General features: G+C 35.3%; 1 protein-coding gene across 1 annotated transcript in view; it reads right to left on the reverse strand.

Moving 5' to 3' along the window:
- The window catches only part of LOC149808310 (putative ATP-dependent RNA helicase DDX28), a 77,306-nt gene that overhangs the window by 36,797 nt on the left and 16,001 nt on the right, over positions 1-24,508 (reverse strand). Inside the window, exons 3-8 of the mRNA XM_089975853.1 lie at positions 23,804-24,094; positions 14,742-14,858; positions 12,801-12,858; positions 11,099-11,241; positions 9,449-9,520; positions 4,898-4,979 (exon numbers count right to left, since the gene is read on the reverse strand). Coding sequence (XP_089831979.1) covers positions 4,898-4,979; positions 9,449-9,520; positions 11,099-11,241; positions 12,801-12,858; positions 14,742-14,858; positions 23,804-24,094 — 763 coding nt within the window. The remainder of the gene's footprint in view (positions 1-4,897; positions 4,980-9,448; positions 9,521-11,098; positions 11,242-12,800; positions 12,859-14,741; positions 14,859-23,803; positions 24,095-24,508) is intronic.

Genomic DNA, 24,508 nt, shown 5'->3' on the forward strand with positions numbered 1-24,508 from the left:
GGACCAATGCTTTTGAACCACACTAGTCAGCAGTAAATAAGGTGGGAACAATGCTTTGCAACATATGGGTCTGCAGTGGATAAGGAGGGACCAATGCTTCAGGACCTATGGGTCTGCAGTGAATAAGGAGTCTCTCGAGAGATCCTTCAGCAGACTGGGAGGGGTGTGGCATGCATGTTGGATCCTTGACCATTTAACAAGAACTGTGAACCAGATGCCATCATAAACATATGTTCCATTCTTGAATCAATAATATTTAATATGAATATATGAGTGAAATAATTCAATACCATTATATGAGTGAAAACCAATAATACATACATCCTACTTGTGGATGAAACTTACATCATTAAAATTTTTGAACCAATTCTATACTTTAATTTACCCTTGATGAACTCAGTGTGCATCATTCTGCTAAATACAATTATGGACTTCATTAAAAGTTCAAAGCATCGACGATAAACATTATGTTCAACTGAAAAGTTTGTAAAGTACGCATGGACTTTATTTACCACTCATACAGATGCACAAACTCTAGTTCCAAACCCTATGCAGCTCAATGGCTTGTTGCTATCTCTCAACCTGACATAATTCTTGGAAATTCTTTTCCATTTCACATGACAACGGCAATCATATCTCCCACCACGAGACATACTCAAATTGACACGTGATGTCCAATTTTTGCAATTGTTTCCTTTCCAGCTTTTATTCACAAAAATCTGAATACACCTTTTTATTCTTCTGTGTTGATTAGTAACACTTTTCTAGAAGCTTATTTTTCCTTTAAACGTGCATCACTTTCTGGAAGCCATTTTTAACAATCTATAATCAACAGTCTGATCATGCAGACGTTTCACATGAACAAATAGGTGCAGTTTAAAGTGTCTGGGGTGCTTTTGTAAAGTTAGTCTGGTTCCCTGGCTAATTTTACTAATTCTAAGATGAAACCTGGATCCAAATAAAACACAGATGAACCAATTATTTGGACTTTTTGGCAACGATAATTTTTTCGTAGTTTTTGCTAGTATGCCATAAGTCCATATTTTAAGGGTAATTTTTGTAACATTTACGGCAAAAATCGTAAGAGGTGGCAGGTCTGTGACTGAAGCAACATTAAATATACAGTATATAAAGATGACTGGCAAGGGCCAAAAGAGTAATGGTGTAGGTGAGACAAAACACGTCAAATGCACATTAGGTCTAAGAGACAATGATCATACCATACTGTTGAATGGTTCTTGAGCTGCATCAAGCAACATTCCACTTACAGATCTGAAGTTAATTATTAATGATCCTAACTATATCCAAATATGAAATGAAAACACAAAACCAGAAAAGCACATGAAAGTCTGTGAGTCAAATGTTCAATGTGAAGATCTGAAGTCAACTGTCAAAGACCATAACTCTATTTAAATACAATGCCCATAAAATGCAAATCTGAAAATCTGAGACAGTGATTACACCAAATGCATAACTCTACAGAATATGAACACCATGAATAGCACATTATACACTCACCCCATGTTCAATATTCATCTGTGTTCATAACTAGCAGTGTATGGTCAACTCTAGAGTTTACTGACCAATGGGACTCAATGACCTTGAATTCTTTAAGGTATGGGTCTTGCATAAAATTTAAGTACAGAAACCCATTATTTTTCTATCAGGCTTACCATAACAGTGACCTCTAAGCTTTACACCCCAGCCATCCATAATGTTGGTCAAGGAACCTACTCTAGAAACATTATTCCTTAAGACTCGTTAATCTTTTAGCTACAATGGCCCTGAATTTTGATCTTTTGACCCCAAATTAATAGTCTTCTTCCTTACCTAAAGTGCAAGCCAGGCACAAATTTTGGTCAAAGCATGTGCTCTAAAACTAAGTTAGTCTGCAAAATACATTTTTAGGTCAAAGTGACCTTGACCTTTAACATTTCTGTCCAAACTATAATGGCTTCTTTTGTACCCAACATGCAAGTCATCCACAAACATTGGTAAAGATACTTGGTTAGTAATTAAAATTTGTGTGCAGAAAATGTCTTCTTTCAGTCACAATGACTTGATCTACTGACTCCAATATTAACAATCTTCTTCCTGATCCCAAAGTGCCATAAAAACTGGTCCAGGTCTGTAATTCTGAAATAATGCCACTGTACAAAAATCATCTTTTCTTCTTTTAGTTAGAGTAAGTTTGACCTTTGACTTTTGACAGTGAAACCCTAATACACTTCTTCCTTACCCTAAGTGCAAACCATCTACAGGTTTGCTTCAGATACATGATGTAGAATTCTGTCACAGTAACCATGACCTTTGACCTTTCAGATCAAAATCATTAGGGGTTTTCATTACCTGAAGTACAAACCAGCCACAAAGTTTGATCACTCCAGATGGTGCACAACTCAAAAACATTTTTCTTCTTTCAGTCACAGAGATCTTGACCTTGCACATCTTGACCCAATAGGTTCCTTCTTACCCCAAGTGCAAGTCATCCAAAAAGTTTTGTAGATGGGACAACTTTGGTTATTGTGTGGAAACAAAACTGGTAACAGACAGACAGAAGGACAATACCATAACATAATATGCTTCACCTAAGGGAATGTAGAGTTGATGAGACAAAACCCAAAGAAAAACATATGAGACAATGTACACACCAAATTGTATCAGCATATGTTGAAGGGTTACTGAGCTTTGCAGATTACGAGGATCTGCTGTTGTGGAGATTTGAAATCAATGGAAAAAGGACTACATCAACACTTAATTAAACCTTTAAAAGACACAACTAATTGTAACATGCAATTCAACTACTCTATGGTATCACAGACAGAAAGGGTGACCATTATACGCTTCAGCGTTCTGATGAAGATAACAGAATTTTAAGGCAAGATGAAAGATAAGGACCCAAATAAACCAAATGTTTCCACCTACAAGAATTATAGATAAGAATGTGCAATGACTTCAAGTAATTTTCATCTTTCTATTAAATCACATATAGAAAAATGTACAAAACATACACAAGTATAAAATGGTGCACATAAACAAGTATAAAATGGTGTACAGAAACAAGGATAACATGGTGTACATTAACAATCATAACATGGTGTACATAAACAAGTATAACATGGTGTACATTAACAATCATAACATGATGTACATAAACAAGTATAACATGGTGTACATAAACAAGGATAACATGGTGTACATACCATATTTACCTTATATACTGGGATACTGTAATTTTTTAAATAATTTTTTTGTGCACTTTGTGTTCCAGGACACCATTTTTTTAATTCATAAATTGTGGGACACCTTTTAAATCACTGGAAAATTACATGTCAGAAAATACGCTCAAATTTAAAGTTTATTTTTAAAATATATTAAAATTTGTATCATATGATTCATCCTTTCAGTACATGATACATTTTTTAGGTCCCTCACACCATGAAAAATTATCAATGGAGGTAACACATCTCCAATTTTGTGGAAACTGCAATGGCTAAAGTTAGATTTTTTCAATCTGTACCAGATGAATTATGTGGTCTTAGGTCAGTCTCTCGCTTCAGATGTGCATTAATATTTGTTAAATGTGGCTATTTCCAAAAATGCAGCCACTATAAATAGCTGAAAATATTCAAGAGGTGTTCCAGATACATCAATACTCATGTTGGCCTATGTGTAAAGAAAATATTAAAAATTATAAATATAGACTGACATTTAGTGCACTGAAAAAATTCAGGTTTCTTATACAAAATGGTGAGTTCAGAGTCTTTAAGTTCCTCATTATCACCACTATTGCCAACAATCTCCCCAGTCTTGTAATTCTATCTCTCCTAATTACTTGACTTCCAGATAATTGTGACTTGTCATCAGATGAGTCTGCCATTTCAGATGAACTCAGGTGATTCTGAAGATTTACATTTATATATTGGAAACCCCTCCATTTCTTGTTAATAACTAACCTTAAATTTCAAATGTATCCAAATGAATATGAAAGAATTATTTACTAATAAGGTTCTCCAACATATAAACCAATCAGTAAATATATCATCAAAATATGACATGCAAGATAGGTATTCTCGTATGCAGCATTAAGCAGGAGTTATCATTCCTGGACTGCTTTACCAGGTTGTAAGTTTTAAATGGCACCATCTCCAGATGGGAAGCCACCTGGTCAAATACCAAAATACTATATTTTTAACATTTTGTTCCCCCTTATGGAAGGCCACAGCTTTTAAAAGTCCAGCTTTTCATTGCAGGAATGATGGTCTCATAAGAGGGAAAACACTAAAATATTTCACCTAGTGTGATGCTATTCGAATTGAATGCCCAAGTTAGATATGAATCTGGTGCTTGTATAATTGTGCCGCCATGGTGGAGATGTCTATTTTTACCTAACTTATTAAAAATCATGTTTCAAGGTAGACAAGAAGAAAATGAAGTAGCCTTAGTTTTCATAAAAATGTAAGGCCACAATTGAAAATTCAGTATTAAAAAGATAATTTTAAAATGTAAAGAACATGTAATTCAACAGCAAACCGTGAATACTAGAAATAGCACTGACTGAACTAAAATCTGATATCATAATGCAAAAGGTTTCCAACAAAGAACATTTTCAGTCAGGTTCCATATGAAATTAAATATGTCAGAAAGATTTTCTCTTTGTTTTTAGACAAAATGGATTAAATGACTTGGCTAGAAATTCTGAATTCTGATGTATACCATCTGCACATAAACATTTCTTGTTTTCATTATCATATCTGCATTAAGTAAAATGATACAAAGATTTACATCCAAAAATGAAGATTTTAGTGGGATTTGTTGCCTACTATTTTACAAAAGGAGAAGAAATGATGGTTAGAAATAAAGGTTCTTAGAGATTTTATGATGTTGAATGATGTACCTAATGACAACATTTTTCCCAGGATACCAGGTGTTGTAACCAGAACATCCACTGCCTCCTTCGGATCATACAATATCTTGTACTGAAATTGATAAACAGAACATCAATAAGAAAAGAAAGGCTGCAGTCTAAGTAGTGCATGTATCATATTATTATCACTAATTAGTTTAAACAGGCATTAAATGTAATGCATTTCTACAGTGAACTTGGAACAAAACATCACCTGCCTACAGACATGATTTTGGTCTATCATAAAAAAGCTGAAATTTTTTTAAGGGGCGTTGAGGGTCCTTCCCAAATGGTGTCATGTGATTCAGTGCCCACGATCTGGGGTTCCAGCGGGCCAAAGGCCCCAGCCAAAAAACAGATTTTTCACTGATAAAAATACTGCTCCTGGTGCAACTTATGATCATAAACTAAACCAAAATAATCATTTGAAAAACTAAAAAACTTACCAAAAATGTTTAACTTAACTTAAATAATTTCACAATATTTATTGTCACATGAATTTGTTCTCCAATACTATTGGTGCTTAAGTTATTTCATGTGCATGTCAGTGTTCACATCATAATTAATTCACAATAATTTCTCAGTTTTTACCGTAAATATATTATACTTCTCTCTTTTCATAACAAATCTGTAAAATAAACACCCAAGTAAATCAACTATATACAAATAATCCCATTCATTCGCTTGTCTTTTTCTCCACTGGACACAACCTGTTGACATGCCAGTTGAGCTCATTTTGCAGCCTTGGCAAATATTTCTTTAACCTTCCTTTTTGTCACCACTGACTTTTTTGGCTCAATGTGCAATCGTTTCTTTTCCTTCTCAATGAGAGCCTTTTTCCTTTCAAGCTGGTGCTTGTATTGGCAAAATGCAGTGCTCATATTCTGACAAAGGGATACATCTGTTCTCTCATGCAAGAAATCTTTCTTCTTATAGGAATTAACTGCACTTTTTCCAGATGCCTTCTAAGCTTCAATTTTTCGTATGCAGCTTCTTCTGTAGGTGCTGTTCCAAACTCTTCCAAGTGTGATTACCATAATTCAGATCTTTACTGCAGAGGTCACAAAATGCCAGCCCTCAAGTGTTCAGTTTTCTTATAAACTGATAACTAAAATTCCATCAACTTTTCGCTCCAGCCATTCCGATTTCAATACATTTTTAAACCTTTATCTAAATTTTTCATGTCATGGTATCTCTCAATAACTTGGGATGCCATGTTTTGCAAGCATGCTACTTCTTTCCAATGCAATCAGTTTTCATTACACGATGATTCACTAAATGAATTTAAACCTTTGACTAATCAGAATACTTTATAAGAGTCATGTGCTAACAAATATATGGAACAAATAATTTACAAGATTTGTTTCGGAATGGGAGCGGAAAGACTGTTTTTTAAAAACCGGATTGGAGATGATTGATTTAGGTCAGGAGAAAAGCAGAATTCCACTTTAAAACGGAGAAGAATCATGTCTGTGCCTACTTTATATTATAGCAAAATAGACAGTTAACTAAGCTGCAAATAGCATAATAAAAAAACTTGGGGGTTCAGTTTTAAGTTATTTAAATTTTACTACCTTGAAATTACTGACAATAAATTTCACCCAGAAAATTAACCAAATTCCTTAAAGATATATAGTATCAACTCCATTAACCCTTTACCTCATAGAGTGTATGGCTTTTAGCAAGTTGAAATGCATGTACCAAACGTTAAACAGTGCAGTGTGCTATAAATAGAACACCTGTTACCTATTTGACTCCATACATATAGGACTGCCTGTTAAATGTTGAGTAGTGTTATGTGATTTTTATCATCGATTTTTACCAATTTAAATTTTTGGTACACATCTATTACATATAGAAAGATTTAAGAGTAAATTCCAATTGTTATAGCTGCATAAATTATTTTTCATGGAATAATTTTTATGTTCTTTAAAATCTTGAGAGAGCTTGTTCACCATTAAGCCAGTGAAGCTGTGTGACCAACCATAGCTGCCATTTCTCATACTCGAAATTTACCAGTTCTTTGTCTACATCTACATCACTAAATCATCTGAATTTCAAAATTTATAAAAACTAATTGTTGCCTACATCAATATCAGAGCCTTTACTTAAGTTACTGAAACCTTTATAGTAGTAATTCTAATCATGCAAACTCAAAACAAAATCCCACTGCCTCCATTTTGGATGGTGGAGAATATGACCCAGTTACTTTAAATAGCAGATTATGACCAGATCTTAAACAGCGACCATGTGATCTGACATAATGGTCATTCACATCAATGAATATAGTATCTAATAGGTTTTTTTCCCCAAAGATGGTATCAAAAAAACCCAAACAAAATCACTGATGTTTACAGCAGGTGTTGAAAGGTGCTTCCATGAGAATGGTGTGGAGGCATCAAAATGCTCTTCAATGAGAATCAGGTAAAGGCGTCCAAATGTGCTTCCATGAGAACAACGTAGAGGCATCCAAAGGCACTTACATGAGGTAATGATACTTGATGATACTTGCATTTATTGAGACATATGGCAGGGTTTAATAGTAATGTGATCAGGTATGTAGTCTCTGAGAAAAATAGTTTAGTATTGTTATGTACATTTAATATGTAAGGAGATTTTTATAGGTTTTTATTCATTATATTCTGTAGGTTATGTAAAAGTATAATTTTGAAGGTGACATCGTCCAAAATCATTGATATATTTTAATACTGTAAACAACTAATAGTTATTTTTTTCTTTATGAATATGGGTTAATTATTAGGATTATTATCTTTCCTTGATTCAAGGGCATTGTGCTACCTATGTTCTTTATTTACAATTTTATAAACAGACTTTCAAATTATAAGTAAGATTTTATCTTGCAAACATCTGGAACCATCTAGAATGAAATTCTCCATCAGGCAATAATTTCTTTGTAGAAAATGTTAATTGTGACCTGAGGTCTTCAGAATAACCCCCAAGGTTTATCTTCCAAATCAAACAAATCCATTGAGGTTTTTTTTGTGTGTGGGGGAGATGGGGTTAAAACAGTTATAAAGTGTTTAGTAGGGAAAATAAATCAGTGCTATGGGATATTAAATTTAAAACTCATGATTTACTATTGAGTTAACAAGTTCTCAATTCACACGAGGCTACTTGGATGTGTACAGCTGAATCACAAGTTCATACTTCACTACCTAATTCAGTGCCCTTTACCCGAATAACTCAGTCATTATATTACACTGCTATTTGATTCCTACATTTGTCTCATAGGAACAATTGCAGATAGCGGCCACTGAATTATTTGAGTGAGATACCTCGGCTGATTCTATAACTCCAAGTATCTCATTCGTTCATTGTTTTCTCTATCCCACCCCTCTTTGCTTCATAGAAAGATTTTTTAAAAAGTAATTTTCTGCATTATATTGGTTTGGTAGTTGTTGGTCAGGCCAATTTGAATTTTGCCCTTGCTAAATTAACAGACAAAAACTGTATTTATATTTTCTCTCCAATTCAGCACAAATATAATATATAAATGGCTGAAAGAAAAGCACACTTCTTTGAAAACTTTGATGTGTAACAGACTACTTCTTCTGACTGCTAGTCCTCTATGGAGGAAAATGCGTTGTCTATTTCAGCAGCTTTATGCAATGTATATATGCTGACTGACTTTCATGGTGAGAACACTCTGGATGCACAATCATTTAGAAAAGAAAGAAATAATTGCAGGTACATGTTTTCTTGTTGATGTTTACTGTTAGGGTTAAAGCATTTCTGAAATATATGTACATGTACCAGGATTTTATTATCAGCAATTTAGTACCTCATCAGCATAATCGTGTGTTGAAATAAAAGAAGTACATCTTTCATTCAAAATTTACATTAAGAAATTTAGTTATTAATTATTCAATGGATGTATACATCATATTAAAGAATCATAATTTTTGATTGTTCAATTACAATTTTCATGCAAAAATATAGTGTCAAAATTACACCCCCCAAACCCACACCAGGGCTTTGTCCTGGACCAACAAGAGGAACAGGCAGCCCCATCAAACCCAGCCTTCTTTTCAGTACTGTGGTTTTTCCAAACTTTCAGCCCCATTTGTTTCCCTGATGGGGGAGCACCCCCAAATCCCATGCCTACTTTGGCAACTCATCCTCCTACTTTAAATATAATGAAAGGCTCTGAGCTGTCCAACTCTTCATTACTTCTACAGGTCAAGCACAATCAAGAGTTTTTTCTTTAATCACATGCGACTCATCTACTTTAAGATGGCAACTGAGGCTTACCAGTAAATTGGTCATTCATTACAATCTGTACATCCCTAATGTACCATTCACTAACTGCTGAATCACACACTGATAGAATCAACAAAAACTTCATCAGTTACAGTAGACAGTCCTAATAGTTATCTTGGTATGCTGTTTGTTGTGTATAATGTGATTTATTAAAAAAATAATACATCTGTGACTGATCCGTGCTTGGAAAGGTGTAAGAATTATGGATTTGGTCATTTTAGCCCAAAATGCCATGAGGGTGTCAATATTTGAGTAACTTGCCTTAGTTCCTCTGGCTCCACAGAGTGATCTCAATTTAAATGGCATGTATTCAGCTAATTTGCTGGCAACACCCTGAATAAAAAAAAGCAGAAAGGCCACTATATATTTAAATCCCATGATAACATTTTCAAATACAATGCATCCCACTAAACTGCCTATCACTTATTGGCATACAAAAATTATATACATAAAAGTTCCAAACACAAATTATTTTTTCCTTATTTATTCATAAAACACATCTTCTTTGCATACCTGTTATTTGAATATCACAACTGTTTGCATGGCCAAATACGATATAACTTGCTCATATTACTGATGTATACATGTTTCATGCTTTGTGAACGGGAAACTCCACATTATCTTGGAGTATTTCCTGGAGCTCTTTTTACACTGTATCATTCAATTAAGGATTAAAATAGGAAGCATGATAGAACTTGTTCACATCAAAAACCCAGTCATGTTCGTTGTTTCTGCAACACTGTAACAAACTGATATTCAAATTGTAGATGGGGAGCCACTGCAGTCTTGTAACAAATACTGCAACTGAACATGTCCGGGGGGGGGGGGGGGGGGGGGCAAGAGTAGATCAGGTGCTAGAGCACTGACCTTGGGGTATCCTTGGGATAAACAGTTAGCTCCCTTTTCCTCCACATAATAAAGCTAATAATTTGCTAAATAATACATCAAAGACCCCACAACAAGATGTTGCTGATTACAAGGAATACTATTTACCCGTAAGAGTCATTTCTCTTGGCTTTTGACTCAGCTAAATTTTCAATAACCAGATAATTTATTGTTTTTGAAATGACTCCCCATGTCATAATCTTATTGCCTTGGATGGCTGTTTTGATTATTAGCATCAAGATAGCAAATGTAACTGTTGATAAATTAGCCAAGTTGTATTAGGAACTTTGTAATATTTGAAATGTCAACATAAAGACAAAAAAAGGCTGACATAATTAAATCAATAAATGGGCCAACGCCAACAGAACATGACCAAGATAATGAATTCCAAGAAATGTCATAGATGTCAAAGGAAGTAATCATTAGTTATAAAATACTGAGAATTCAAATTTATTAGCATGGTATGAATTTTATGGATTTTAGGATTGCTATAAAGAATGAATTTAAATACCAAATGAAGAATGATATATCTGTAAATTTAAATGGATATCCTTCCAAAATCCATGAATTCAAGTGCAAATGAAAATGTTACTGATAGAAAAACCAAAACAATATTAATGAATTCTCAAAACGTAAAATTAGCTGAATATATTATCTGACATTAGGTGCTTGCAGCATTTGGCACTTTCTATGGTTACACAAGTTTCACAAATTTCAAGGCTTTCTATCATAAAACATTACTCAAATCCAAATCTTTTTAAAAAATTCTGACCAGTCAAACAGATGAATTTGTATATTGAGAATAAGATTTAGAAATCTGCAGTAACATCTATTACTTGAAATTTTGAATTAGGATTTATTGAGACAGGAACAGGTTTAAGAAACATTTTTTTCTTAATAATTACATGCTGGTAAAGTTTTAACAATAAACATTTTACAAAGTATTGTTTCAGACTGAGATTAAATTTACAATGTAAACTTAAGTGTGTTGATCAATATGAATGTTGCATGATAAAAAGGAATTACAGAAATCTGATCCACTAGTTCCCTGGATGGAGCCATGATAATAATCCTAGGTGCATTAGGGACCTCTGAATCTCCCATCGATTGTTTATATCTGTGAAGAAGTTCTAGCAATGGCAGCATATAGGCCAAGGTCTTTCCACTTCCTGGATTAGAAATGTGTAGTATCAAAGTTCAGTAATCTCAAACAAACATGAAAATAGACTAACGAACAAGAACTATTTGAATTATACATATAAGCATGAAATTGACAGTTATACCCAAGGATGGCAGTATTAAATTTCTCTTTTATTTGTGAGTTCATTGTGCCAATCTTAAAAAATCAGCTGAACAGGTACTTGACTGAAGTATAAAATACTGTATAGCTAGAAATGTAAGATACTGAACAGGTAAATCACTACTTGACTGAAATGTAAAATACTGAATAGGTATATAACTCCTTGACTGAAACGTAAAATATTGAATAGGCATAACAGTACTGGACTGAAATGTAAAATACTGAATAGATAAATCAATACTGGACCAAAATGTAAAATACTGAATAGGTAAATCATTACTTGATTAAAATGTAAAATATTGAATAGGTATATCAGTACTGGACTGAAATGTAAAATACTGAATAGATAAATCAATACTGGACCAAAATGTAAAATACTGAATAGGTAAATCATTACTTGATTAAAATGTAAAATATTGAATAGGTATATCAGTACTGGACTGAAATGTAAAATATTGAATAGATAAATCAGTACTGGACTGAAATGTAAAATACTGAATAGGTAAATCATTACTTGACTAAAATGTAAAATACTGAATAGGTAAATTACTACCTGACTGAATACGTAAATCACTACTTGACTGAATAGGTAAATCCCTACTTGACTAAATAAGTAAATCATTACTTTACTAAAATGTAAAATACTGAATAGGTACATCACTACCTGACTGAATAGGCAAATCATCACTTGACTAAAAGTAAAACACTGAAAAGGTAAATCACTACCAGACTGAATAGGTAAATCCCCAGTTGACTAAAATGTAAAAAACTGGATTATGTGGAAAATAAGGGCATAAACTTATTTTTCAAAATGCTGTGTGCATTTGTATATGCACTTATTGTTAGGGATATTTCTGTGATATGATTATAGAATAATTTTTATATTTATCCTTACCAAACAAAATTAACAGCATACACTAAATATGGTTGACTGAAGAATGGACAAGATAGCATCATAAATAAATAATCATGCCAATTGGCTAATTAGAAACAAATAACTTCATGTTTCTAGTTTGTTTGTCTTGAAAATATAGGTGATTATTTTGGTTACACAAATAGTGGAGAGACTGTGCATGCTGTCTTTCCATATGTGCTTTTATAGTATGTATGCACTTTGTCATATAATTTACGCATATAGTGCAATCTAGCAAAGTAATGTCACATAATTAATGGATACAGGATAATCTACGAAAGTAATATGTCATATAATTAAAGCACATAACACAATATAAGAAAGTATTGTGGCACTGAACGTACACAGTGTAATATAACAAAATGTTACACATACTTCATTTATGCACACACCCAATCTAATTAAAGAATGTGGCACATAATTAATCCACATAGTACAATCTAACAAAAAAAATGTGAAACATTTTTCATTTATACACACTTCATTATGAAATGGTTAAAAGATGAAACCTCTACCTGTTTCAGCTGCACAAATAATGTGCTCTCCGTTCAGTACTTTTGGTATTGTCAAATTCTAAAAAAGTAAAACAAAAGCTGGCTTGAATGAACAAAACAAAATTGCATGTGGTGAAATTCTTGTCAAAATATGATTAACACATCAGCTGCCAATTAATAAGACAATAAAAGTCAAAGGTATTTTATAAGCAAACAAGTTTACCTCGTTCCTCTGCAGAGAATTTGTTTTTCCTATTCTTTGATAGCTGCAGTAAGCTAAAAATAACTATTTTTAACCTACTGTATGTCTGTTTTAGCACTTTTATGACACTATGGTCTTCAATTAAGCAAAAGAAAAGAAAATAAGAGTAAAAAGCAACAAGCTTTGTAAAATTTGACAAATATTTCCCCAGAATACAAAGTGAAAGTGTAAAAAAAGAATGTATAGTATTGCAAATAAAATCTAAAATAATCCTAGAATTACAGACACAAGTCCAAATAATTAAAGATCTGAATAATAATAATAAATCCTTAAAAAAAATGAAAGCACATGTAGTTAAGATCATAAGAGGAATATGTTTATTGCACAGTCTCTTGAATACCTAGTTGTAAGCACATTTAGTCAATGTCCTCAAAGGACCATGTTTACTGCAAAATCTCTTAAATACTGTTATATGTGTGTGTGTGTGATTTGGATTTTATTTTTATTTGAAAGTATATATACTAAAAATAGATTTCATTCTCTTTTGAAAGCATGTACACTAAAAATAGATTTTATTCTCATCTGAAAGTATGTATATTAACAACAGATTTCATTCTTAAACTAAGTAACAAAAAAAATGAAAACCAACAAGTTTAGTCAAATTGAACAAATAATTTATTTCCCTAAAACAAGAGAAAATTTAAATGGAACTTACAGTATTGTGAATTAAATCCCAAATAATCCTCAAAGCTGAATGTGCTGATGTACCAATAGTTTTCCATGATCTAATGTCTCAATAGTCTTGATGTATCCCAATGATATATTCCTGAATATAAAGGTATGGGATTCATATTTTCTTTCTACACTGTAGTTTGCTAGACAGGTAAATAATGACATCAACCTTTTTGGGGGTGGGGATTATTTAGCAGTGTTATTAGCTTGTTTCCTTCTACACTGTATATTCCTGATCAGCCAAATGATCATTCTTGATACTGGTATCAGAAGTTGATACAATGCCCCAATAGTCACTGTCATCATCATCAGTTGAACTGCACCGTTTCCTGCCACCTAATAGTCATTACAATCTTCAATGACCTAATAACTGAGTATTGTGGAATCAGATATTATTTATTCTATTCTTTGTTTGCCTAAAGCTCTATCTAAACAAAAGGTTCTCTTGATCAATAAAAAGAAAGCAGAGTAACTCTGGTGATAAAATAAAGTGTTTTGATGACTTAGTGGATTTGCATGCCTAACAGTAAGGACACAGTGGTTAGAGTGTGCACCTTGGATGTGGGAGATTGTGGGTTCGAACACCAGTCAAGTCAAACCAACAACTTATCAAAATAGTAAAAACAGCTGCCTCGTTTGGTGCTCAGCATTAAGAAGTTGTGTTAGGACTGGTCGGCCAAGTGTCAAAATAATGTGACTGGGTAGGATGTCATGCTACATGTCTGCAGCATGATACCCCAGTACTAGACATCACTATAAACTGCCACACTGCAGAATCATACACACAGAGGTGACAGAGCACAAGAATGTATGGAAATAGAAAGTTGTTTTCTGTGCAATTTTATCAACATGTTGCCAATGTTTGTGTGTGCCTTGTTGAATTATACTGTGCTAAATGGTGCAAGGTCTCAGTCTGCATCATGAGAACTAGTATAATAGTTCTAGCTTTTCACACTTTGTACAAATGAAGGTACCTGTATATTGGTAGGTACCTGTATAATAGAAGGTACCTGAATAATGGAAGGTACCTGTATATTGGTAGGTGTAGTGATCCCTTGTGCTTCCAAACCTTTCAGCAGCATTTCATTCAATTCGAAGTTTTCAAATTTGAGGCTTGTCTCATCATTTTTCAAGAGAGCTGGATTCTGGAAAAAAAGACTTTTCATTAGACCGCAAAGAAGAGAATAAATGGGGGTCTTTAGATGTAAGCTTAGAGAATAAATCTTTACCAAATGTGTTCCTAACTTCAAAAGTTATTTTACCTTTAATGTCCTTATAAAGATTTTGAATGTCCCCTCTTTAGAAAAAAAATGAAAAGGTATTTTATTTACATGTTTGGCATCAATAGATATGTACTCCAATAAAGGATGTATTATTGCAAGCTTATGTCTAATCACATGCGGCCAGTATAAATGTGAAGGAAGAACACGGGAAAACCCAGGAAAGAACCACCAACCCACAAGAAGCTACTGGCAAGCTTTCTCACATACCCACACTGGCCTAACCCAAGACTCAAACCCTTGGAGACAGAGGTGAGATGGCAGTGATCTGTAATGGTGAGCACTTTAGACCACTTGGGGCCCCTTTCTGACTGCGTAACTTCTGTTTGTTTTTTTTTTTGTATCAGCATCTTGAGAGGAGAGACAAATGCAAATAATCTCTCCCAAAAGACTGACAGTGCATCAATGGCCAAAGCTTTTGGGTTTGAAACTGGAGAGACAAATGTGGGTATACTGTGATTCCACCTTGTTGCAAAGAGGTTGATTACTGGACGCCCCCCAAAGTGTGCAAGTCCGAGTGAAGACCAACTGATAGAGAGATCATTCTATGTGAAGGATTTGAACTCTTTTGGAAGGAGTGTAGGCCAAGACATTGAGTCTGCTGGGAATATGCTTGATTTTTATTTTGATATGGAGATTGTAGCACCAATTTAGAAACTGCCAAATCAGAACACAGGTCGGGTGATTTGGTGCCTCCCTGTTTGAGGAGACAGGTCACCACCAGAGTTGTAGAACCTAATGAAAACCGTTTTTGCATCAGAGTTGATCTTTTCTGAAATGAAAATCATTGATGACAGCCTTCATTTCTAGGATGCTGATGTGCAGAGGCCGTTCCCCTGGCTCCCACATGTCCATGACAATAGTGACGTTCAGCAACAGGTGGGCACCTGAACTATGCACACTGGTGCCAGTATCTAACGTTATTTCTGCTCGTGGCTTCTCCAGCAGGATTCTCATTCGTGGTCACCCAACCCAGAATGCACCACTAGCGCAGGAATAATTGAATCTCAGACATGATTGTGACTGTCTCATTGAGCAGACATAAAAAAGGGAGTCATTGTGCTCGCATTATCTGTATGAAAAGATGGCCAAGCAAGATCAAATCCAAGGAGCTGAAAAAAATTTCTCTCGCTGAAATCCAACGATCATGACAATTCTGATTATGCGAATATGAGGAAGTCACAGCCGATACTGGTTGTTAAAAATTCCATGTCCAAATGAATAAAATTCTGGGATGGACAGAGGTCTGACTTTTCATAGTTCACTAGAAATCCTGGATGATCTAAAAGCGGGAAGAGATTGTTCCTGCCTTGATGTAGAATAGAACTTAAATTTTGTTCCTGGAGATGTTTTCTAAGTAAGCTGTCATCATTGTAGATGGTATCGATCGGCACAGGGTAGTAATGTAATCCATAATCTCAGTAAAAGCTCAAGAACTGATGCTGAGGCAAAAGGAAGAACTCTGAACTGATAAACTGTGTCATAGTAAGCAAAGCTGAGAAAATGTTCTTGACATGGGGTGGATTGGGATATGAAAACATGCATTGATCAGATCAAGACTGACGGCATCCTTGTCCCATCAAATGGAGAGGCAGGCTGAACTCACAGTCTCTATCTTGAAATGGCTGAAGTGACTCCAGCCAATGATGGGTCTCAAATTTCTGTTTGCTTTCCAACGAAGAAACAGCCTTGAATAAAACCCCAGAGAGTCTGTTCTTTGCATACGCTCCACCACTGGGTTATTTTTTTATTATTTATGAGCAATCATATCTATTGTTTTAGAAAGGCATCTTTCTCCTGATCTGATGGCGCATCCATGAAGTGGGGAGAGGAGTAGAGATGAGGGGATTGTTCGTGAACAAAACCCAAAGACCCTCTCAATGACCTGGATCAAGCCCCCTTTCAACAGAACAGAGATCCAGTGAGCTCAAAATTCTGTTTCTTGCTGCCTCTGTACAATTGCTTCCTAGGGATCGATATTGGTGCACAAGATCCCTTGTTCTGAGGCTGCTTAACATCCCTTCACACTGGTTGTGGCTAAGTGCATTGAGCTGCCTGTCTCCGAACTTCGATTCTTCCTCCAAGGCAATGGTGACCCCAACAGGTCATCTGGAAAGGGAGGGTATGACGAGGTTTGAGAGACGTGGATTAGATATGTGACACATAGTATCAGGAGTAAATTGGCCAAATTCGTCAAAATATTGGCAGCCCTAGCAATCCTGGATGTTGTCCTCCAAGTGTGGCTATCGCCAGGTGTCTCTGTCAAGTCTAGAAGGTGCCAATGAGGACAAAGCCAACAATGGAGATGGTACAATGACATCCCAAACCAGCTTTGACAGGCATGGAGCACATTTGTCCACCTTATAAAACAGATGAGCAGACATCAGAACAGCTTCTATATTCTTGTCAGGTGCCAGGAGATTAGTAAAGAAAGCATCTGTCACCTTAAGTCCTCCTCCTGGTTGAGGTCTACCAATTCTCTAAAGTAGTGGTAGGGGGCAGAAGGCATTCTGAAGTAGCCAACACCTTATAAATGTCCTTATAAACATCCTTGACAGCAGCTTGAAAGGTAAACTTTAATCCTTTCCATGGTAGGATCTGAATATGATGTGAAGGATGGTGGATTTGAAAGTGTTCTGTTGCACTTACTGTGTGTTGAGGCCCAATCAGGATGTACTTGCAGCTCTGGAAAAGACTCATACATGCCAACCCCTGGCAAGGAAAAAGTGTAATCCAAGTGGACAAAAAGAGTAATCCAAGCAGAATTAGAGTAATCCACATATAACATAATAAAATTCAATGAGCATATGTACAAAATGATTTAATTACCCCTCTGGTCTTTTAACATCAATTACTGCTTCAAGTTTTCATATAGAGCATTTTGAGATTTAAAAAGCAACATTCTCTCAAATCGCTATGTACCAGCTGAGACTATGAATGTTTTGCACACCAGTAGATCTCTAAGTGTTGTGTTACAGAGCTTGGATCTGAATTCAGTTTTATTTTTGTTAACAATGCTAAATAATCTCTCACAGTCAGCATTAGAATGGTAAAGAACCAATATTCCTGTCATAGCCTGACAAAGAAGAAGAAATATATATCTTCCAGTTATTGGGTCTTTTAGCTGGTAAATAAGGTCCCATTGCACATCAACTCTGTCGGCATGATGTACATTGTCAGGTAGAATGCCAACTTGATACTTCAGGGGTTCTTCTAATTTACTGGCAGCCTTTCCTGTGGCAAGGCGTATCATATGACATGGACAACATGATATGTACACTGATGGAGACATTTTTCAAAATATGGAATACAACTCCTTTATGAATTCCAGTCATCACTGATGCATTATCAACTGAAAATCCCATACAGTTCTGCCACCTTATGCTTATTCAAAGCATTATTAAACAAATAAAGAATGTTTTCTCCAGTGAAATCTATTATTAATTCTGTTAATGAAACATGAGCACTCTGACTTTGCCCTTTTCGTTGTCAAAGTCTCATGCACAGACAGGGTACAACTTTTTGTCATCATAATCACTGCTCCTGTCTGTTGCAATACTAAATGACCCAAAATTTCATGGCTTCTGCAATTTTAAGTGAATTAGCTTCTGCTAAACACCTAACAATATTAGATGAGTTTGTTCTTGCACATGCATATTTTCTACAATTTTGGAATCAGGAAACGTCCATTTGAACAAAGGACCATCCTAGTCTTCAACTGCTAGGGCTTGTCTGTGTTCAATTAAGAACTCAGTAAATGATGCCCCTGCATTTATAAAATTTGTGTCCACAATTTAGTTCTGCTGTAAAAAACTGAAGTTACCATAGTACTGGAGATAGTAAAGCATGTTAATTCAAGGTTTCTTTGTTTTACCACCATGACCAATATTAAAATCCTTTCCACACAGCCTTCAATGGGCATGAAGCTGCCCTAGAATGGAATGCTGTATTGTGTAATTCATGTGTTCATCTCTGAATTGGTTTTTCGTCTTTTTCTAATCCATGTGTGAAATTATCTGAAAAACATTTTTGCCCTAACACACGCATCGACTAAAATAAATCTGACTCGACTTTTAGCGCCAAATACATACAGACTGGTTCTGTACCAGATATGAATTAGAACAAAGAATCTGCAAGCAAAGATTAAAAATTAGAAAACCAGTCTGTTCTCTCCTAACTAAGCCATACAGCTGCTAAAAATAGAAACCGAGGTCAACCAGCACGTTTCTTGGAAATATGGCAGATGCTATGAATAGAACATACTACTGTAAGGAAAGTGCATGCAAGTCTAAGGACAAGCGTACTCTTATGTTGTAATTACGTAGAAGCCATCTTGTCTAGAATAAAGTCTGAAAGATTAATGGGATGTTAACAAATATGAGAAAACAAATTATTAATTTTTTGGGAGGGGGATATACCAAAATGCGTATTCAGAATACATTTACGCGTAAAGCGTAATTTAGTGAGAGAAAAAAGTGCAATGGTTGGCATCTATGCATACTAGATGGTATGAAGACTCAGTTCCATCCCTATGAAAACTTTGCTACCTCTCCCTTGTAGGCAAGCAGTGAACATACAGCAATCCAGCACTGCCAGCTGGTTTGCCCAGAAAATGGTCGGCCTTGAAGCTGGCTGTATTGAAGATGGTCCAGCTATCACCAGTACCACCTGCTCCAAGGGCCTGACTAGATAGAGATTTCTCAATGAAATCTCTAGGGCATGTTGTCGACAATATGGTTAGATGGATGGATCTGTCACTACGATCATTTTGGAACATCTGGATGGCCAGTGACGGCGTGACTTTATTATACACTGGATCCAATGGATCAAGTACAAACCCCATGCATCCTGACTTGTACGCTGGAGACCATTCTTAGGGATGGCAAGGGGACTTACCCCCACTAGGCTGCCTAAAACTGGGAAACACTCCCCCAATGAGTTGGAAATGCATGCAATGAACTAGTTGGCTGGGCCATCTTCTTAAAGGGTAGATCCAACTGATCTGATACGAACCCTATGTGACCTGACTTATGCCCAGTGGGCTGCCTAAAATTGGGGAATACTCTCCAGTGAGTCAGTATCACCAACAACAAACTAGGTTATCTTCCTCGACTTATTCCATCTTTCCTTTCATTCAACGCCAAATGGACTATTTCTTTGAATGTGTATTTTTATGCACTTAGTAAACATTTCTCCTGAAACGACACAAGAGGAGAAAACAAAGTATAGATTAGTAAATCAGTATGTGACTAACTAGCTAACGTGGAAGCCCAGACTTCCTCTGACCATGTATTACAGACACTGCATATCACAGACGGTGTATACTAAATAATAACAAAACAAGAGTCACGGTAGACTTCCATGCTCTGAAGTTGCACGTATAGCATTTAAATGACATTCTGCTGAAATGACACAAGAAGAAAAAGCAACAACACAAGAAGAAATGAAGGAAGTCAGTGTTGTATTTGAAACTTAAAGACTATGCTCTGAACTTATGCATTTCAAATATTTGACCTTTCTACTGGAACTACACAAGAAGGTAAAAACAAAGCAGAAATTAGCAATGCAGCATGTTAATAACTTGTTAGAACCAACTCCGTTAAAAAACAGAGCAAGCAAAGTCAATGATCATGTGGTGTGACATGATCTTAAAAAATAAAGTCCCTAAAGGTGACAAAATTAGTCAAATGTGGCAAAAAAGGAAAAAAGAAAGAATACAACCTGCAGCAGAATGATTAATCCACACAAGAGAAACAAAAGGAATGTTGGATGGTTCAATTAGAACACAAAAATGGCTTGGATTATTGGAGAATAGACTGTATGACATGATCAGTACAGTAGTGAAGCTAAAGACTAGTGACACATGGTAGTGAAAAGTGGAGGTAATAGGCTAGAGTTAATGCCCTTTATCTATTTGAAATAAACATGAAAAGATGATTTCCATCTTTTAATAGGGCTGGATTTGTGAAGTAGCAGGCTAATATTCCTAACGTAATGTGATTGGGGAAAATATTCAATGGAGAACTTTGTTACCTGAACACACCCCTGCTTTAGCAGTCTTCTCAGTAGACTGACCTAATAAGTTGGTATTAGTACAATGATTTTAATAATAATCAAAGAATTATTATCCTATTTATTTGCTTCTTCTCTGAATGTTCCATTCTGTATTGCTTTTCGATAAAGGAATTTTCTATAATTCTATCTAATGTACTTGTTCCTATTACATTAATGCCTAAACATTTATTAGTTTCCTTTCTGGCATATACTGCCCTTTTGAAGTTTCATGCATTCTTTGATGTATTATACAAAAGCATGCCATTAGATGGGTCATGTGATGATCCTATGGACTTTGCTCATGCACATTATACTCAGCAAGGCAGGAAGTCATACTCCATTATTTCCTATTCTCAGTTAGGCAAAGTTCCACGAGACTATGCAGGTATGTAAACCTCATTATACTTATCTTCATATAGATGAATCTGCTAATTTATGAACAATATAATATTTATGTTCCCTTTATTTTCAGCTTACTAAAGGATACTTTGGAAGTAAGCCATTTCTGAACAATCCCTGGATGTGTCTGAATTGTTTCTGTTGTTAGATTTTTCTCTGATATCAAATGAATGTTTTTAAAATATTCCTGGTACCAAACGAATGTTTCTGAATGATCCCTGGTACCAAATGAATGTTTCTCAATGATCTCTGGTGCCAAACAGATGTTTCTGAATGATCCCTGGTACCAAATGAATGTTTCTGAATGATGCCTGGCACCAAATGAATGTTTCTAAATGATCCCTGGTACCAAATGAATGTTTCTAAATGATCCCTGGTACAAAATGAATGTTTCTGAATGATCCCTGATACCAAATGGACGTCTCTAAATGATTCCTAGTACTAAATGAATGTTTCTGAATTTTTCCTGGCACCAAATGAATGTTTCTTAACGATCCCTGATACCAAATAGATGTTTTTGAATGATCCCTGGCAACAAATTAATGTTTCTGAATGATCCCTGGTACCAAATGGATGTTTCTGAATGCTCCCTGGTACCAAATGGATGTTTCAAAATAATCCCTGGTACCAAATGGATGTTTCAAAATGATCCCTGGAACCAAATGAATGTTTCTAAATGACTCCTGGTACTAAATGAATGTTTCTAAGTCATTCCTGGTACCAAATGGATGTTTCTTAATTATTCCTGGTACCAAATGAATGTTTCTTAATTATTCCTGGTACCAAATGAATGTTTCTGAATTATTCCTGGTACCAAACAAATGTTTCTGAATTATTCCTGGTACCAAACAAATGTTTCTGAATTATTCCTGGTACCAAATGTTTCTGAATGATCCCAGGTACCAAATGGATATTTCGAAATGATCCGTGCCATCAAATGGATTTTTCTAAACAACCTCTGGCATCATGGATATTTCTAAATGATCCCTGGTGCCAAGTGGATGTTTATGGATGAAATCAACGAAACTGGACACCTTCTTAATTTGGTAGAAAGCTTTGGTCTCAATTTTAGGGAAGTTTTCCTTGTCGTGTTTACTCAATTATTTAGCAATAAGCAATTTGTACTGCCATCTCACCATCTCACCTCTGTCTGCATGGGTTCAAGTCTCGGGCTTGGCCAATGTGGGTATGTGAGAAAGCTTACCAGTAGCCTCTCATGGGCTGGGGGTTCTTTCCGGGTTTTCCCAGGTTCTTCCTCCACTATTAATACTGGTTGCCATGTATATGTGCTGAAAAATGGCATTAAACCCTTTAACAACAACAACGAAAGCAATTTGTACTATGTACACCTTTGTGTATAGATTAAGTAAATGATGACCCATTTTACCAGTATTTTTCCCTTTCAGTAAAGATGCTGTAACCCTTCTAAGGAAAACAAATGTATTATATATTGAATTTGTTCTACAGTGTGAGAAAGAGCATGATAATATAATATATAATGATAATAAACATCCCAAAATATTTTGTATTGTGAAACTTATTTCCAACTGAAATAGTGGCATGGGCTAGTCTCTCAATGTCTGAGCAGCACCAATTTAATTTAAGACCAACTAGACCATATGATCGTGGCAATCCTCCAAGTAGTTTAGGAGTAGCAACAGCAAACTTGTGCTAATGGACAGACAGATTGCAAACAACAGACCATCCCTGGTAGAACTAAAAATATAATGTAGATATATTAATGTAAATAAACTAGTAGTCACATGAGAAACACAAGGTTTTTCATTCACTCTCATCCACATACAGAAACAACCTCACATACAACGGTCAACAGCCAACAGCATACTGACTGAAGTGTGTTTTAACTATCATATATGCAGCACTCTGTATGAAAACAAAGTAGGCTTTCTATGTGTAAAAAATGAGAAATTAGAAACCAGTTCCTCCTGAACTGGTGAAAAATGGTGCTGAGTTCTTAAAGATTATTAAATAAAATGAATTCTGTATCAAGTGCATGTTATATATTAACTTTTCCTTGCCAATGTCCTTTGAGGTTGTGAAAAGTGTATTTCCCACATGAAGCCATTGTGACTGGATGGCTGACCTCAAAACTTTGCACAAACCAGCTCCACAAATGAAACAGGGATCACATAGGCACAAAGGAGATAATTTACCAGTGTGCTATACTGGTAATCATTTGATTTGATTTATTTTCATGGACATCAACTTTCATGGTTTTTGAAAATTACATTTTCATTAGTATTTAAATTCATGGATTGAGGATTTACAATTTGTAGCAACAAAAGAAAGTCACAAATAATTCATCTGTAAATAAAAGATAATAATGGCAAACTTGCTTTGGCATGAATTGTAAAGGTCATATGATCCCCTGCAGCTTGGGACTTCTTCCAACCCAAAGAAGCAAGTGACTGTGGGCTGAAGTCTTTTCTTGTGACATCTCCCTTGTGTTGATTGAACTGCTTTTTCATACATGAAACAATTAGTGGAGTGCTTCGGGTCCTTAATTTCTGACTTTGTTTCTTGGCCTTATCAAGTTCCAAGCGTGTTTGGAGTTTATTAATTCTTTCAACCATCTTCTGTGGTCTAGTAATCCTTGTTAGGGTCTCATCCTCTCCAAACGGAGAACTCTGAAAATATAGAGACAGAAAACCATTCAGAGAACTCTGAAAATATACAGAGACAGGAAATAATTCCAGTCTTGTAACAGGGACTATGTGATCCAAGACCTAGGGGCAACAAAGATGAATAACTACCAGATAACAGTCCATCCTGTGTTCAAGTCGTCAGTGGAGGGATTAGATGGCCGTAATCGACTCTGGAGATCACTGATCTGATACAACTCTATATAAGGGAAATAAATATGCATCATTTTATTTACAATAATTTTGTTGGACTTGCAGAGTGGAAAACATTTATTCTAAAACACACAGTGCCTTGAGGACTATGTGAAATTATTCAAAGACCTGAACACAGTTTAAGCCCCTAGAGTAAAGGAATTGTGAAGAAACCAATTTTCTTCTTTCAGTCAATGACCATGATCA

Source organism: Sinohyriopsis cumingii, chromosome 1 (assembly GCF_028554795.1).
Source record: "Sinohyriopsis cumingii isolate HCF-2022 chromosome 1, ASM2855479v2, whole genome shotgun sequence".
NCBI lineage: Eukaryota > Metazoa > Mollusca > Bivalvia > Unionida > Unionidae > Sinohyriopsis > Sinohyriopsis cumingii.